This window comes from Mytilus galloprovincialis, chromosome 1 (genome assembly GCF_965363235.1).
Source record: "Mytilus galloprovincialis chromosome 1, xbMytGall1.hap1.1, whole genome shotgun sequence".
NCBI classification, from domain to species: Eukaryota; Metazoa; Mollusca; class Bivalvia; order Mytilida; family Mytilidae; genus Mytilus; species Mytilus galloprovincialis.
The window spans coordinates 33744494-33760880 of record NC_134838.1 but is presented as its reverse complement, the minus strand read 5'-3'; the positions used below and the strand labels follow the sequence as shown (position 1 = coordinate 33760880).

The window sequence follows — 16387 nt, the reverse complement described above, 5'->3', positions numbered from 1 at the left end:
AGTTACAATTTATGACAAAAAAAAGCAAAGACCCATCGAAACAACATCTGATAAACAAATTTAATAATACTTTTAGATATTTGGATTATATTTTGGCTCTCAATTATGACAACTTCATTATGTATACTAAAGAAATTTATCCTGTTGAACTTACTTTAAATAAAGCTAATACTAACAATGACCACTGCCCTTTCCTTGGTCTTGATATCTATATCACTAACGGAAAGCTTAATACTAAAATTTATGATAAAAGAGATGATTTTTTCATTTCCTATCGTTAATTATCCATTTTTAGATGGTGACGTTCCCTTGTCACCATCTTACGGTGTTTATATATCTCAACTTGTACGATTCGCTCGTGTATGTAACAATGTTTTAGATTTTAAGGAGAGAAATTTATGTATTACTGAAAAATTGTTACACCAGGGTTTTCGATATCACAAACTAGTCAAAACATTTACTAAATTTTATCATCGGTATAAGGACATCATTCGTAAATATAGCTGAACTTGCAGACTTCTTATACGTTCCGGTATTTCACATCCAATTTTTTGTGGAAATAATCTTTAAATAGCACAAACATGTCAGTAATCACCTCAGAAACTAACAAAACCTTTAAATAGACTTATTAAGAAGGGATATGGTTACGATACTGTTTTCAGGTCATTAAAGATTGCATATTTTAGCGTTAATATTGATTCACTTATAGGGTCTTTGCATCGGAACTAAACACATTTATTCCAAAACCAGTTGTTGGCATGACACGGGTTATGTTCTTCTCATATATTTTATGATACTAAACCCCTAATGGGAAGGATTGTGCCTAATATTCATATGATAAAATCATAAACTTTCAATCAGTTTAATTGAAGTCTGGAGCTGGCATGTCAGTTAACTGCTAGTAGTCTGTTGTTATTTGTGTATTATTGCCATTTTGTTTATTTTCTTTAGTTACATCTTCTGACATCAGACTCGGACTTCTCTTGAACTGAATTTTAATGTGCGTATTGTTATGCGTTTACTTTTCTACATTGGCTAGAGGTATAGGAGGAGGGTTGAGATCTCATAAACATGTTTAATAGCAGACTTGTTTTTGTACTGTTACGAATCACAGTTTATGACTAAACTCAGTAAAGACCTGTCGAAATTGCATTTAATCGATAAATTCAGCAACACTTACCGTTATCTTGATGATATTTTTTTCGTTAAATAATCAAGAATTTTCTGACTCAAAATACTGCTGAAATTTACCCTAAGGAACTTTAAATAAATCAAATTTATTCGGTAATAACTGTCCTTTCCTGGATTTAGATATTTCGGTTTTAAACGGGAAACTCCACACTAAAATTTACGACAAAAGTTGTTAATTTTCCATTTTTAGATGGAGATGTTCCTTTGGCACCATCTTACGGTGTTTATATTTCTCAACTTGTTCGCTATGCCCGTGTCTGTTGTGACGTTTTTGATTTTAATGAACACAACCTATGTATTACTGGTAAATTATTAAAACAGGGATATCGTTACCATAAGTTACTTCAAATCTTTACTGATTTTTTCCATAGATATAAAGATTTGGTTTTGAAGTTTGGTTTTACCCGTAGAAAACTTATTTCAAACGGGATAGCACATCCTCATTTTTACGGAAATGTTGTTAACCGGGGCCGGAAATTTAGAAATGATCCATGTTAACTTGTCGCTCCTTTAAATAAACTTATTTTAAAAGGTTACCTATTTAACACTGTAATAAGATCATTGAATATTGTTTTTATTGGTATAAATATTGATTTTGTTATCAGTAAATTAAAAGCAAACTAAATATTACTTGTATGTTATATACATATACATATTCAATCTGTCGATACCTGTAACTTGGCATTGCACAAGGTCATGTTTTTCTCTGGCTGTTTATGACGTCTTTACACTAAATCCATTGGATGTTGGATGTTTACGGATAGAAAATTTAGTCTTAGATGCATGATTTTTTTATTAGTTGCTAGTGGCTTTGAACTAGCTGTCAGATAACTGTGAGTACTCTCAGATCTGTTCATTGTGTCTTTTTGTATCGGGATGTATAAGTACCCGGCCACTTCCACTTGTATTTTTGTCCATCTGATGAGTTCAGCCTTTTGCAACTGATTTTTATAGTTCGTTCTTATGTTGTACTGTTATACCACTGTCCCAGGTAAGGGGATCCCGCTAACATGTTTAACCCCGCCACATTATTTATGCATGTGCCTGTCCCAAGTCAGGAGCCTGTAATTCAGTGGTTGTCGATTGTTTATGTGTTACATATTTGTTTTTCGTTCATTTTTTTACATAAATAAGGCCCGAAGGCCGTTAGTTTTCTTGTTTGAATTGTTTTACATTGTCTTATCGGGGCCTTTTATAGCTGACTATGTGGTATGGGCTTTGCTCATTGTTGAAGGCCGTATGGTGACCTATAGTTGTTAATGTCTGTGTCATTTTGGTCTTTTGTGGATAGTTGTCTCATTGGCAATCATACCACATCTTTTTTATATTAACCCGCCACATTTTTGCGCCTGTCCCAAGTCAGGATCTTCTGGCCTTTGTTAGTCTTGTATTAATTTAGTTTTAGTTTCTTGTGTACAATTTGGAAATTAGTATGGTGTTCATTATCACTGAACTAGTATATATTTGTTTAGGGGCCAGCTGAAGGACGCCTCGGGGTGCAGGAATTTCTCACTTCATTGAAGACCTGTTGGTGACCTTCTGTTGTTTTTTCTATGGTCTGGTTGTTGTCTCTTTGACACATTCCCCTTTCCATTCTCAATTTTAAGTTTAATTTTGGACCCTTTGGACCTTAGTGTAGACCAAATTGAAAACAGGACCAAATATTAAGAATCTAAATACACGGTTAGATTCGGCATATCAAAGAACCCCAATGATTCATTTTTTGGCCCCTAATTCCTAAACTGTTGGGACCAAAAGTCCTAAAATCAATCCCAACCTGCCTTTTGTGGTCATAAACCTTGTGTTAAAATTTCATAGATTTCTATTTACTTATACATTTGTACTAAAGTTATTGTGCAAAAAAACAAAGAGAAATGCTTATTTGGGACCTTTTTTTGGACCCATATTCCTAAACTGTTGGGACCAAAACTCCCAAAATCAATCCCAACATTCCTTTTGTGGTCATAAACCTTATTTTAAATTTCATAGATTTCTGTTTACTTATACTAAAGTTATTATGCGAAAACCAAGAAAAATGCTTATTTGGGCCCCTAATTCCTTAACTGTTGGGACCAAAACTCCCAAAATCAATCCCAACCTTCCTTTTATGGTCATAAACCTTCTGTTTTAATTTCATAGTTTTCTATTCACTTATACTAAAGTCAGAGTGCGAAAACCAAATGTCTTGAGACGACGACGCCAACGTCAACCAATATATTACCGAAAAATTTGAAAATTTTTGCGGTAGTATAAAAATAAAAAACACACGGTAATATTTTTGAATTTTATTTCAACAAAATAACAGCACCATCATTTTAAAATGAAAATGGCGAATGTTGATCTTTTTACAATGATATGATTCAGTGATTGATTAAATATTTAAATATTATCAGTAAATACAAATAAAACAAATCCCTCAATTTGTGGTTTCTCTAATACATTTTCCCTAGTAAAAACCAAAATAATTCATTAGATAGTTTACTGAAGTTACTGAACAATTATTTGAGTTTGTATAGTTCATATGTGTTTTTGTAGTTTGCATTATTCAAAAAGATTAAGGGCAATCCCATTGAAATGTACATGGAAGTGATGGAACTCATGGAAAGCACTTTGAAAATCGGGAAGACCTTTTTTCACAGGATTAGTTTACAAGACACAATTTTTCAAGAATGATGGTCAGACATTTACATAAAAAAAAAAATTGGAGTTTTTTGATTTTCATATTTCAGATAAATTCAAAAGAATATCCTATTTTTGAGAGGATCAAAAGAAAGAACAAGAAAAATAGAGAAAAAAAATGATATGTTAGGCCCTAGAAATTGTGTTATGAAAACTCTGTAAAAATAAACCCCCAATAGGTTTCAGATAGTTAGAATTTCAAACTACTCAACAATAGAGTTCTAATGAAAAAAAAATCTGTATTTACTGACAATCTAAATGAAAGACATCGGATTTTAACAATATCAACATTTCTATACATAATAATGCAACAAAAGATTTAAACTTGGCAAAACATTGTCTGCAGTTACAATAATTCTTATTATTCACTGGTATAGAAACAATTATATGTGTTCACATATAACTTGTATTAAAATATATTTTTGGTAAATATGATTGCTGATGTACAGATATATTTGTTTTATTTCATGTTATTGTTAAATATAAAGGTGCTTAACAACCATTTGATAATTTCATAAGATTCTTGTAGTTCTTATAATCTAGTAAAATATTTATCATCTTCCTCAACTTTTGTTAAAGAAAATTTACTTAGATAGTCCTGTTGCTATCTTAGTTCTTATGTTGATCTGAGCTTTAACATTGTTGTAAGCTTAGACCAGCTTAATTCCCCAAGTTACAAGTAGTATTTCAATTACTAAATAATGTAGTCAAGATACAATTTTTCCAAACATATACTTTTACTTTTAAACTACTTTTTTGGAGTTATACACTTACTATTTCATTTCTTTTTTTACAAATAATTATAATATCAAGACTAGTTTTTTAACTAATTAAACTACCACTTTACCGTAAGCAAGCGACAATCAATCAATTACACATGTACACAAACAATTAACAAAACAAATAAATAGATTAATGCCATAATAAATGTTTTAACATTTACACTTAAACATGACATATAATTATAACAAAATAAAATTGAACCACCATACATGAGATAAATGTGTTTTAAACTTCATTTTTGTTTTTGAATAATGAATTAGTATGCAGTTGTTTAAACAAGCACTATTTGACAATAATGGTTCGCAGATATCTAAGACAAAACAAAAAAACCAAAAATATACCTAATTGATCATGACAAATATATAACTTATATTAACTTGACATTACAGTTTTATTTTGGAAACAGAGAGCACTGGAATTTATGCACACAAACAATAAAAGCTACATCATTTGGTCTGGTGGAAATTTGTTATTTTATATACAATCAATGTTTCACCGAGTCTTTATTATAAATTGGAAAAGATAACAAATTTGGCAAGCAAAACTAAAGCAAACTTCTGGTGAACATGTTGAAGAGTTGTAACTGAGAGATGGACTTCATTCTTAACTTCTTCTTGTTCTTACATTATATCAGTCAAGAAAATTACTTAAACAAGTGAATTTTAAATCTATTAATTTTAATTTAGACTCAATTTAATCTATTTCAAACAAGAGATTTCAAAATTTGTATAGCACGTTTTAGTTGTTCCCTTGACTGAATATGTAGAATTCATATGCCCATTGTGATTGACATATACTGTGGATTCACTAATATTCGTGCGATACCAATTTTTGTGGTTTTAGTGGGTACAATGGAACCATAAATTTTAATATTCAACGAATTACAAATTGTCTAAAGGAATGTATGTAGACGTTGCCAAAACCACGAAATTAAATATCCATATGCACGTTTTCCTTGAACCAAGAAAATTGGTTCCCACGAAAATAAATATATCCACAGTAAACAAAGATGAGTTCATAAAAAAACATATGTCTGTTAGTCTGAATAATACTGATCGTTCAATTGGAAAGGAAAGGAATGTTAAAAGATGAAAAATACATTTGTACCTTCAAGTGACTTTTGAATGCGCTCCTTTCCAACCCCTTAGATCGTAAAAAGGTAAAGAACGATTAACACCTGATCCCAAAGCAATGCAGAAAGTATAACATTTAACTTATTTGATAAAAAAAATCTTTTAACATTGTTAAACACATGCATACAGTAATCAATGAAACATTTGTTTTTTAATTAAGAAACAACTTAATTTTTTGTTCAATGTAAAATGCTCACATGAAATGTTGTCAGTGAACCACATCCCTGATAAATTTGCAAATAATAAAAATATAACACTTGAACACATGAACAAGGAGCTGAAAACTGAACAGGGTCTTTGCAATGCAATTTACAGGTTATTCAGGAAATGTTGCTGCAGTTCATCTGTCAGAATATCACAGATAAAACAGAGGTTATCTCCCCTATAACAAGTTATCTCCCTTGTATACTAGGAACATTCTGTATGTGTTGTGACCATATTTCCTACTCTCTGTGTTACTGTTCTACATGTTCTGCCACCTGGAAAAACCCAAAAGTTAAAAAATTATGAAATATTAGTAGCATTACAGAATTTTTTATGGTATAATTTTCCACAAAGGGAATAAGGTACATTTACCAATATTTTTTATACTTAAATTCATAAATATGACAATAGGTAAAACAAGTGAAGCTCAGAGCTATACTGCTCACTAATGGTATCCCACCCATCCACCCAGGAATTTGTTGAGTGATTAAAATCCGATATAAGCCCTGAATTTTAGAAATCCTTGTCCTGATAAAAATGTGATGAAAATTTTCTACTTTGTTTTCGTGTTTTCATGTGTAAAATGATAGAAGTGTTCTTAAACAAGAAGTTGTTGAGTGAAGAATCTGAAAACTCCTAGAGTGGGGCGCTCATATTCGCCGGGGACACAATTTCGCCGTTTTATGATTTTGAGGTGTAAAAACTTCAAAGGATGGGTGAAATGGAAGAAATATGCCGGTGAATTATATTATTATAACAAATATGATTATTTTTTAAACTAAGACAAAATTTCGGCACTTACCGAAAAGGACCGAAAAACAGACAACGATTTTCAGCCAATTTCCTGAATGAAAAAAAATATTTCAAAAAAGTATTTCCTAGTAATTCTGTGACTGATTGCCCTAAATGTCAGTTCTTTACACATTTGAAATGTTTGCTATTCATCTATAATGAAATTGATTTGATAAATATTTTTTAAAGCTGCAGTTATTTTGTTTTAAATAGATGTGTAACAAGAATGTGTCCACAGTACACGGATGCCCCACTCACACTATCATTTTCTATGTTTAAAGGACTGTGAAATTGGAATAAATTCTCTAATTTGGCATTAAAATTAGAATGATCTTATCAAAGGGAACATGTATACTAAGTTTCAAGTTGATTGGACTTCTACTTTATCAAAAACTCCCTTGACCAAAAACTTTAACCTGAAATTTGCACTATCATTTTCTATGTTCAGTGAACCGTAAAATTGGGGTCAAAACTCTAATTTGGCATTTAAATTAGAAAGATCATATCATAGGGCACATGTATACTAAGTTTCAAGTTGATTGGACTTAAACTTCATCAAAAACTACCTTGACCAAAAACTTTAACCTGAAGCCAAAAACTTTAACCTGAAATTTGCACTATCATTTTCTATGTTCAGTGAACCGTAAAATTGGGGTCAAAACTCTAATTTGGCATTTAAATTAGAAAGATCATATCATAGGGCACATGTATACTAAGTTTCAAGTTGATTGGACTTCAACTTCATCAAAAACTACCTTGACCAAAAACTTTAACCTGAAGCCAAAAACTTTAACCTGAAATTTGCACTATCATTTTCTATGTTCAGTGAACCGTAAAATTGGGGTCAAAACTCTAATTTGGCATTTAAATTAGAAAGATCATATCATAGGGCACATGTATACTAAGTTTCAAGTTGATTGGACTTCAACTTCATCAAAAACTACCTTGACCAAAAACTTTAACCTGAAGCCAAAAACTTTAACCTGAAATTTGCACTATCATTTTCTATCAGTGAACCGTAAAATTGGGGTAAAATCTCTAATTTGGCATTAAAATTAGAAAGATCATATCATAGGGAACATGTGTACCAAGTTTGAAGTCGATTGGACTTCAACTTCATCAAAAACTACCTCGACCAAAAACTTTAACCTGAAGCGGGACAGACGGACGAACGGACGAACGAACGGACGAACGAACGGACGAACGAACGGACGAACAGACCAGAAAACATAATGCCCCTCTACTATCGTAGGTGGGGCATAAAAACGGCGAATATGTGTCCCCCATTGACAAAATATCAGGCAATTTCAAACACCCTTTAATCTTACTTTTCAGAACATTATTTTCAAACAAAGACGTTTTCAAGCTTAAGAATATTTTGCATTTGAAGTTATCTTCCTATAGAAATATCAGTATACTTCAAAAACATAGATCTGAACATAAACTCTAGAAAACATGGAAAGATATGGCGAAAATGAGCACCCCACTCTATATGATATCAAGAATTTTTTTAATTATATAGCTGACTTATATCATGTAAATAAACCCTGAAACCAAATTTCAGAAATCCTTATGATGTAGTTCCTGAGAAAGATGCTACAAAAAATATTCATGAGACGGATGGACATACTGACAGAGGGCTAATGGATGGAAGGACAGAGGTCAAACAGTATACCCAGTTTTTTTAAAGCAGGGTAAAGCAGGGGTATAAAAATATGGAATAACTATAGAGGTTAAAAGCTGTATGAGTAAATTTTACCTGAAGATCTCATTGTATGCATTGTTTCGGTATTGTGCTGATTATGTCTAGTTCTGTGTGCATTGTGCATGTTGTGCATATTGTGCATATGTTTTTGATGATTGTGATGCACATGGTCATGCATTCTATTGTGGGTATGGTAATGCTGTTGATGTCTACCGTTAGATTCCTCATCATACATGTTGTGGAAACCTCCTCCTCCAAACATATCGTCGTCAAAACCACCGAATTTAAAAATGCTATCGTCACCATTATTACTATCATCATCGTCCTCAAATAAATCACCAAAATTAAAACTGCCACCATTTTGTCCAAAATGAAAGGTAAAGCTTTCATGATCGTCAGCATTGTGATGTCCTTGTTCATGTTGTTTATGATCTTTGAAAGCATGGTCAAAACCTTTAAAAAAGTCATTGAAATCAAAATCAAAACCATATCCTCCATTTCCTCCTTGTCCTGGATGTCCATCTTCAGTGTCACCAAATCGGTCATAATTTTTTCGTTTGTCTGTATCTGACAATACTTCATATGCTGAAAAATAATAAAGTATAAGATGAAATATTAATTAAAGCTCTTTATACCTGCATATATATATATATATATATATACCTTCAATTGGTGGAATCTATAGTATGTAAGCATGGTAAGAATCACCAACAAAATGAATAAATCAATAAAGAATCCATTAAAGTTTCAGTTGAAACATGCATTGATACCGTACATGTATACATGTGGTATAAACCTAGGCAAACAAATTATATTTTATTTTTTTTTAACAGTGAACTGATAGAATATACATTGGCATGACTGCATGGTTAAAGAATTGATAAAATGCAACACTATTTGAGATATTTTACCTACATATTCATCATGTTCATGTATCTGCCTTTTTTACTTCAAAATGTACTTATTGTTTATTTTTCCAGAATTTTTTACTTACTTCATGATCATGGATCATTGTAAAACTGATGTTATGTAATAATCAAGTATGTACATTTACATGATGTACTTGTACAGGTACATATAGATATAAGAAGAAATGTTATGAGTGCCAATGAGATAACTCTCCATCTAATCACAATTTGTAAAATTAAACCATTACAGGTAAAAGTATGTCTTCAACACAGAGCCTTACACTGAACAGTACATGTACCTTCACCCTTACCAGAAACACAATGTAATATTTATAGAATAACTAATCGAAGAATTCAAATAGAGAAAAATTTTCAACGAGTGACTGAACAACACATTAATTCACGAATGCGTGTAGCGCATGAGTTAATTATCAGTGTTGTTCGGTCACGAGTTGAATATTTTTCGATATTTGAATTCTTTGATTAGTTATTCTTTTTATTACATTGGCAAATGGCTCTTTTTTTTATGAAATTAATGTAGAAAATGTAAGGAACTATATGTTTTTCCTACGCATGTTTTAATCCCACGTTATCGATGTCTTGACAACGCCTATTGTTGTATGACATCAGAGAGTGAAATAACCATGTTTATTTCACATGTGAAATTATCGGTTTTTATTTGACTGGGAAATCAATGTAATTCATTGCAACCAATGTAATAACACAACTTAAAAAGACAGACTATAGTAATAAAATATCAATTGAAATGGCTTCACTCAATCAAAAGACATACATACTTCACATACATGTGTATGTATACAGTACATTTACAAAAATGAACAAATAAGATGATTCTCACAATCAACATGATCAATTTTAGAAAGGCTATCTTTTTTTTATTAAAGTAATAGAATTATTTTTTAATAAACCTGAAAATTTGATTCATGTGGTTTACTCATTGTTGTAGGCCTAACAGAGCCCACGATTTTGATTGTGTTCTTCATCTGTGATGGATAACAGATACATTTACAACAAAAATGTATAGAACGTTGTGTCATTGGCATTATGATTCATACCACATTTCAATGTTTATATGTTCTATACATGATGTACAACATGTACAAATGTACATTGTACATGAACATGTAATGTAAAATCATAAAACAGCCTGTACATGACCATGTTGATTTATGCCTTGTGGATATCAAATTATCATTCAAAATATTTAAGGAAAATTCTAAATCCTCTGACATGTCAGAATTAAAGTAACCGTAAATGATTCCTTTTTAAGAGCGCATAAATCGTCATAATAATTTTTATGACATTTACATGAATTAGAAAGCATAAAAATATTTATTATTGGATTAATGGTTGCCATATGGAAAAGTAGAATCAACAGATGTTCTTGTTTTGAAAATAAAGGATTAGTATTTTCAAGTACAGTGCATGACCATATTATATTCATCACCCGCCTCTATTTCAGATATAAACACCTTTCTTAAAAAAAAAATGATGAAGGCATTTAAATTTGTATCTGGATTTTACAAACCATGCAACCATTAAAAGACACAGAACTGTATACATTGTATATATATATTTGTTCATACATTTAGTCTTTTAATCAATTCTTTTTATTTTTCACATGATACAAATGAAATGACCATGTATATCATGTACATGTCGGCGTTTTGCATTTGCGCCGATTTTTTCTTTCATTTTCGCCGTTCTTTCATTTGCGCCGATTTTTTTACAGGTAAATTACAGGTGAATAGATATAAGAAGATGTGGTATGAGTGCAAATGAAAGAACTCTCCATCCAAGTCATGTTATTTTTCATTTATCATTTTAGACCTCTTCCATTAGCCATTTGTACAAATGTAATGAATTGTCAATCATAACATGTAATTTTCTCGTTTTTTTTATATTTTATATAGATTAGACCGTTGGTTTTCCCGTTTGAATGGTTTTATACTAGTAATTTTGGGGCCCTTTATAGCTTGTTGTTCGGTGTGAGCCAAGGCTCAGATTTGAAGGCCGTACATTGACCTATAATGGTTTACTTTTTTTTTAATTGTTATTTGGATGGAGAGTTGTCTCATTGGCACTCACACCACATCTTCCTATATCTATAAATACATAACTGTTGTCCCCTGCTCACTAAGGGGAGATGGAAGAAGGCCTACAAGATACACCTCCAGACTTTTTCTTGACAGTACCCCTCTGTCTTTCGGACATCTGCCACATGTTTATGCTCGATCAGTGTTTTGACAATAGAATCCGTGGTGACTCTGGGTTTGCACGATTTGTGGTACATTTGTAAGATACAGTATATGTTCTTATGTTTCAGGACACTAACCTTCCGATATGTATGGCCCTCGATGATTAAAGAATTGACTCCTCGGCTCGTTTCAGTGTGTAATATGTCCATCATGTTACAACGAAGTTCCAGAACAATATGAATCAAAATTAACTTAAACATAAATGAACAACAATTATAACCAGATTTTATCAACGGTATAGTACAGTACATGTGCAAATATTAACTTACCTGTAAATCTAATTAGGAGCAAATATAAAATCGGCGCAAATGAAAAAATGAAATAGGCGCAAATGAAAGAATGAAAATTTTTAAAATCGGCGCAAATGTCATACGCCCGTACATGTATATCAAACTACAAGTCACAATGCATTTTCTTTACACTGTAATTTGGTTGAAATTTAACTATACACATGTATGTACAAAATCATGTAATTAATTGTAGCAGTTTCATGAACAAATAATATGTGTTTATATCATCAGAAAATTAAAATGTTCTAGAACAAAAATATAAATAAACATGTCTGTGACAATTCAGCTTCTATTGGTACAATCATCATGATCATGACAATATAACAAGATAAGTTGATTAAAATTTGACCAGAAATGACACAATATTTTTTTTTAAGTTTTCTTTTTATTTGAAATAAAAATGTATGTACAACAATGTACAATGTACATTTTGTTGGAAAAATTATTACCAGTGATGAATACTTTTGGTCATGCTCTGTTACTATTTACTTTCAATGTAAAGGTGCCACTTTGAAGTAAAATTGATTAATGGTTTATAAAATACATTGTACATTGAATACAACAATGATCATGATGATAATCCATCAACATTAACAGGATCAAAAGGTTAAAAAAAAGACTATTCATTTTGTCAGTTTTCCATATTCAACATAAAAATAAGATGAATTTGAAACATTTCATCATTTAAACATGCTAAAAAATATTTGTAATCTGTCATTGTTCTTTTTTTCAGTTTCACATAAACTGTTCTAGAAAAATGACATGTTGGACACCTTTCAAATGTTGGTGTACGTGCAGAAAAAAGTGTACATTGTACTAATGTACATTGTTAATTATTCTGAATTTCAAAAAGGACTTCTTACTAACATGACTAGTGAGTTCGAAAAAGAAGACTCTGCATCATTAAAAAAATGAAAATCATCTACATGTACAGCTTCTAATTATCTGACGATTTAAAACATGCATAAGGACAAGGATTTCTATTCAATACATTGACCATACTGACATTGACATGTGAAGTCTAAGAAACTACTTTTTGTTACCTCCAGCACTTCTTATTAATACACCAGTACACCAACATCAATACTAACTGACACATGTACACAATGTTAAAATTTAATTTACATGTACAGTATATTTTAGGTGTTATTTGATACAAATGTATTTGTTCTTGTACATTATGTTCATGTTGTAAGTAATACAGTTCCCTTAAGATGTTTAAGATGTTTAAGAATTTATATATACCCGAGTACAGGGACATACATGTACTTGTAAATTGTACCATGATACATGTTTGTACACTGAGTGTAAGAAATAATTGTATGTTAACAATGTACATGTACACTACAATGTACATGATGTAAATGTAATGCTCATACATTTTGTACAAATGTACTCCACTTGTATATATTTGTACATGTTTTACCATACTATTATGCATAGTTTCATATTACTATTCATTTTAAAAAAAAAAAGGCAAATCAAATGTAAACAGTACATGTATAACAAATGTATAACCTCATGATAACATACCTTTTGCAATTTCTCTAAACTTTTCTTCAGCATCTTTTTCTTTATTTTTATCTGGGTGGTATTTTATTGCAAGTTTACGGAATGCTCTTTTGATCTGTTTATCAGTTGCATTCTTCTTCACACCAAGAATTTCATAATAGTCTTTTCCACACAGTACTAAATGAGTCACATACACACTGCATAACGCAGACAGAAAAACCAGGTTATCACACTTCATAATGAAATTTCTGAAAAGGTATATAAAACAATAAGTCATTTGTAAACATAACAATGTACATATTTTACAACCAATTATGGCCCCCAAGGGAACATAATTGACAACAACATTCAATACATTTTTGTACATTTAGTTCATATTCAGTACACAATCTCAACAGTTCCAATTCAATCAAACATGTAAACTGATGGAACAGATGCATGTACATTTGTATGTCTCATCTGACAATGTTTTATGATCTTTATGTATTTCTAGATTGATTTTTTTAATTTTTTGGTGTTTTAATGCAACTTTTAAGCACCGCATTTAGAATATTTCGTGACAGCCAGTTGTATTGATGGAAGAAGCCAGAATGCCCAGAGAAAACCACCGACCTTCGATAGGAAAACTGACAATCCTAGTCATATGAGATTGGAGTCAGGTGCACCAGCATGAGCAGGGTTTGAACTCACAAACTCAGTGTTGACTGGCTAGTGATAACTACTTGGACCACTCGGCCACCGAGGCCCCCTACTGTATTTCTAGAAGTTTAGATGGTAACTGGACACAACCCATTTTTACTAGACTTTGAACAATGTCCAGCGACCTTAAGTCCTTGGGAATGGTATCAGTAAAGGCTGACTGGTTGCCAAATATTTAATATCCTCACAATGTACTACATTGTACATGTACATGCTATTTCATTTAAGAATTTATTGACAGGTATTTTTTTAATATTGTGCTATTTTGTATGATCCTATAATAATTATATCATCATACAAAATAGCACAATATAAAAAAAATTCTTTAAATAGACATATTTACACTTGTTTACAAAGTTCTATGTCTGTTCTTCCTTTGTCAGACAAAATTCCTGCACATTATTGCATAAAAAAAAAATAAACATAGTAAAGTCAGAATTAGATATCAATTGTGCATGATGTCCAGGACCAGTTGAAGCTGCAGTCTATTATTTTGTCTTCTAAGAATGTAAAATTTAAAGTTGAAAACAGTAAATATAAATACTGAATTACTTTTCTTTTTATAAATAAATCACAGCAACCAGAGAGAGTAAACAATACATATTTTCAAAAAAATATTCCCTTTCTGACTATAAAAAATGATAAACACTTAGGAGAAAGATTCAACTGTTGTCAGTTTGATTACTCTTACAATACAGGTCACTGGAGAAATGGTGTGGTTCAAGTTTCTTAATTAGGGATACACTCTGTGAAAGCAAACTATTACAATAATTTCCTTTCTTAATCATTTTTGTTAATTGAATTTGGATGATCGTATGTGCACATATTAAAGTTTATAGTTTCTTCAGCAGGCACAATACTGAAACATATGTTTTTTATTACCTTGGTAACATATCATGGTCACTTGCCCCAAAATTGTCAGAAAAGGTATTATTGTGTACGTAGATTCCTGATCATGGTTATTTGTACATGACATCAACAGTTATTATCAGCTAAACCTAGTGTAATTCAGAGGAATTTAAGCTATATTCCCAAGAGAGGAAATATAATGTATGGTTTAAGGCTGTACATTATTTATCTGTAAGATTTCATTTCTCTCATTTAGATTGAAATATTGTCATTGGTATGTAAGCATGGTGTTTGAAAATGTTATTTTTTTTGCTGTTTTAATATACTCTTAATATAAAGGAAAAACTTTAAGAAATCATTAAAAGAAAACTTGTCATATTTAAGAAATTATTTGGACTCGGGTTAAACAGGTAGAGAACAAACCCCCTGTATGGTGATTATACCTGTATAGAGGGATAATCCTTCTTTAGAGGGATAAAATTAACCCTCTATAGAGGGGTATTTTTGTTCGCATTGGATTTAAAGGAAATTAGGACAGAGTGGCATTTTCTAGTTATATTGGCTATAATCTCTAGCATTATATGCATCAACATATGCACTTTACTAAAAATTGGGATGACCAGTTTTCTGCTAAAGTGACAAAACTTGCAATCTATTGTATACCTATCTGAACAGGTGATCAACATCAAAAGGAGCAGTTGACCTTTAAATTTCATGTTAAATCTAACAATAAAAATTCTGTTCAGTGAGGCATAAGTGAGTAGAATTTACCTGATCATCACAGCTTTCAATCATGTTGAACAATAGATTAATTATTAAGTCAGATAAGCAGCAAACTGGGCATGTGCATATTAAACTAAGTACATCAATTGGTGCATCAACTGTTGCAGGTTACTGCCATAATAAGTAGAGAATGCCATTCTGTCCTATTTTGATTTAAATCCAGTCTAAACAAAAATACCCCCCTGTAGTGGTGTAATTTTATCCCTCTATATAAGGATTATCCCTCTATACAGGTATAATCACCATATAGAGGGTTTGTTCCCAACCTGTTAAAAGTAGAATTTCATCATTTCTGAAGTTCAATTAAATATATGAATATCTGATGAATGTTAACATAAAATAAGATGTTGATTATGTTTCTGTACTTTTGGATACTGAGCAAGATATATAAATGTAAATTTTACATAACTATTTACCTGTTCTATTGAGTCTTTAAATCTGTTTATCTTCCTACACCGTAAATGAGGTTCATCTGTCAATCTTCTGACCAAAAGTGACAGGATGTTGTAGATTGGTTTATTTTTAGCAACGGAAGTGCGATTTTACACGACTTTCTTTTTGATTGGACAAAATTGTCATG

The 16387-nt window shown here is 31.2% G+C and overlaps 1 protein-coding gene across 1 annotated transcript; it reads right to left on the bottom strand.

Annotated features, from left to right (window-relative positions):
* Positions 1–3464: 3464 nt before the first annotated feature.
* LOC143072156 (dnaJ homolog subfamily B member 9-like) lies at positions 3465–16328 on the bottom strand. The gene is made up of 4 exons (XM_076246974.1): positions 16224–16328; positions 13498–13724; positions 8542–9072; positions 3465–6265 (listed from the first exon to the last, which is right to left on the bottom strand). Exons 2-4 carry the CDS (start codon positions 13712–13714, stop codon positions 6195–6197), a joined length of 819 nt encoding a protein of 272 aa, XP_076103089.1. The 5' UTR covers positions 13715–13724; positions 16224–16328; the 3' UTR covers positions 3465–6194.
* Between the last annotated feature and the right edge of the window lie 59 nt (positions 16329–16387).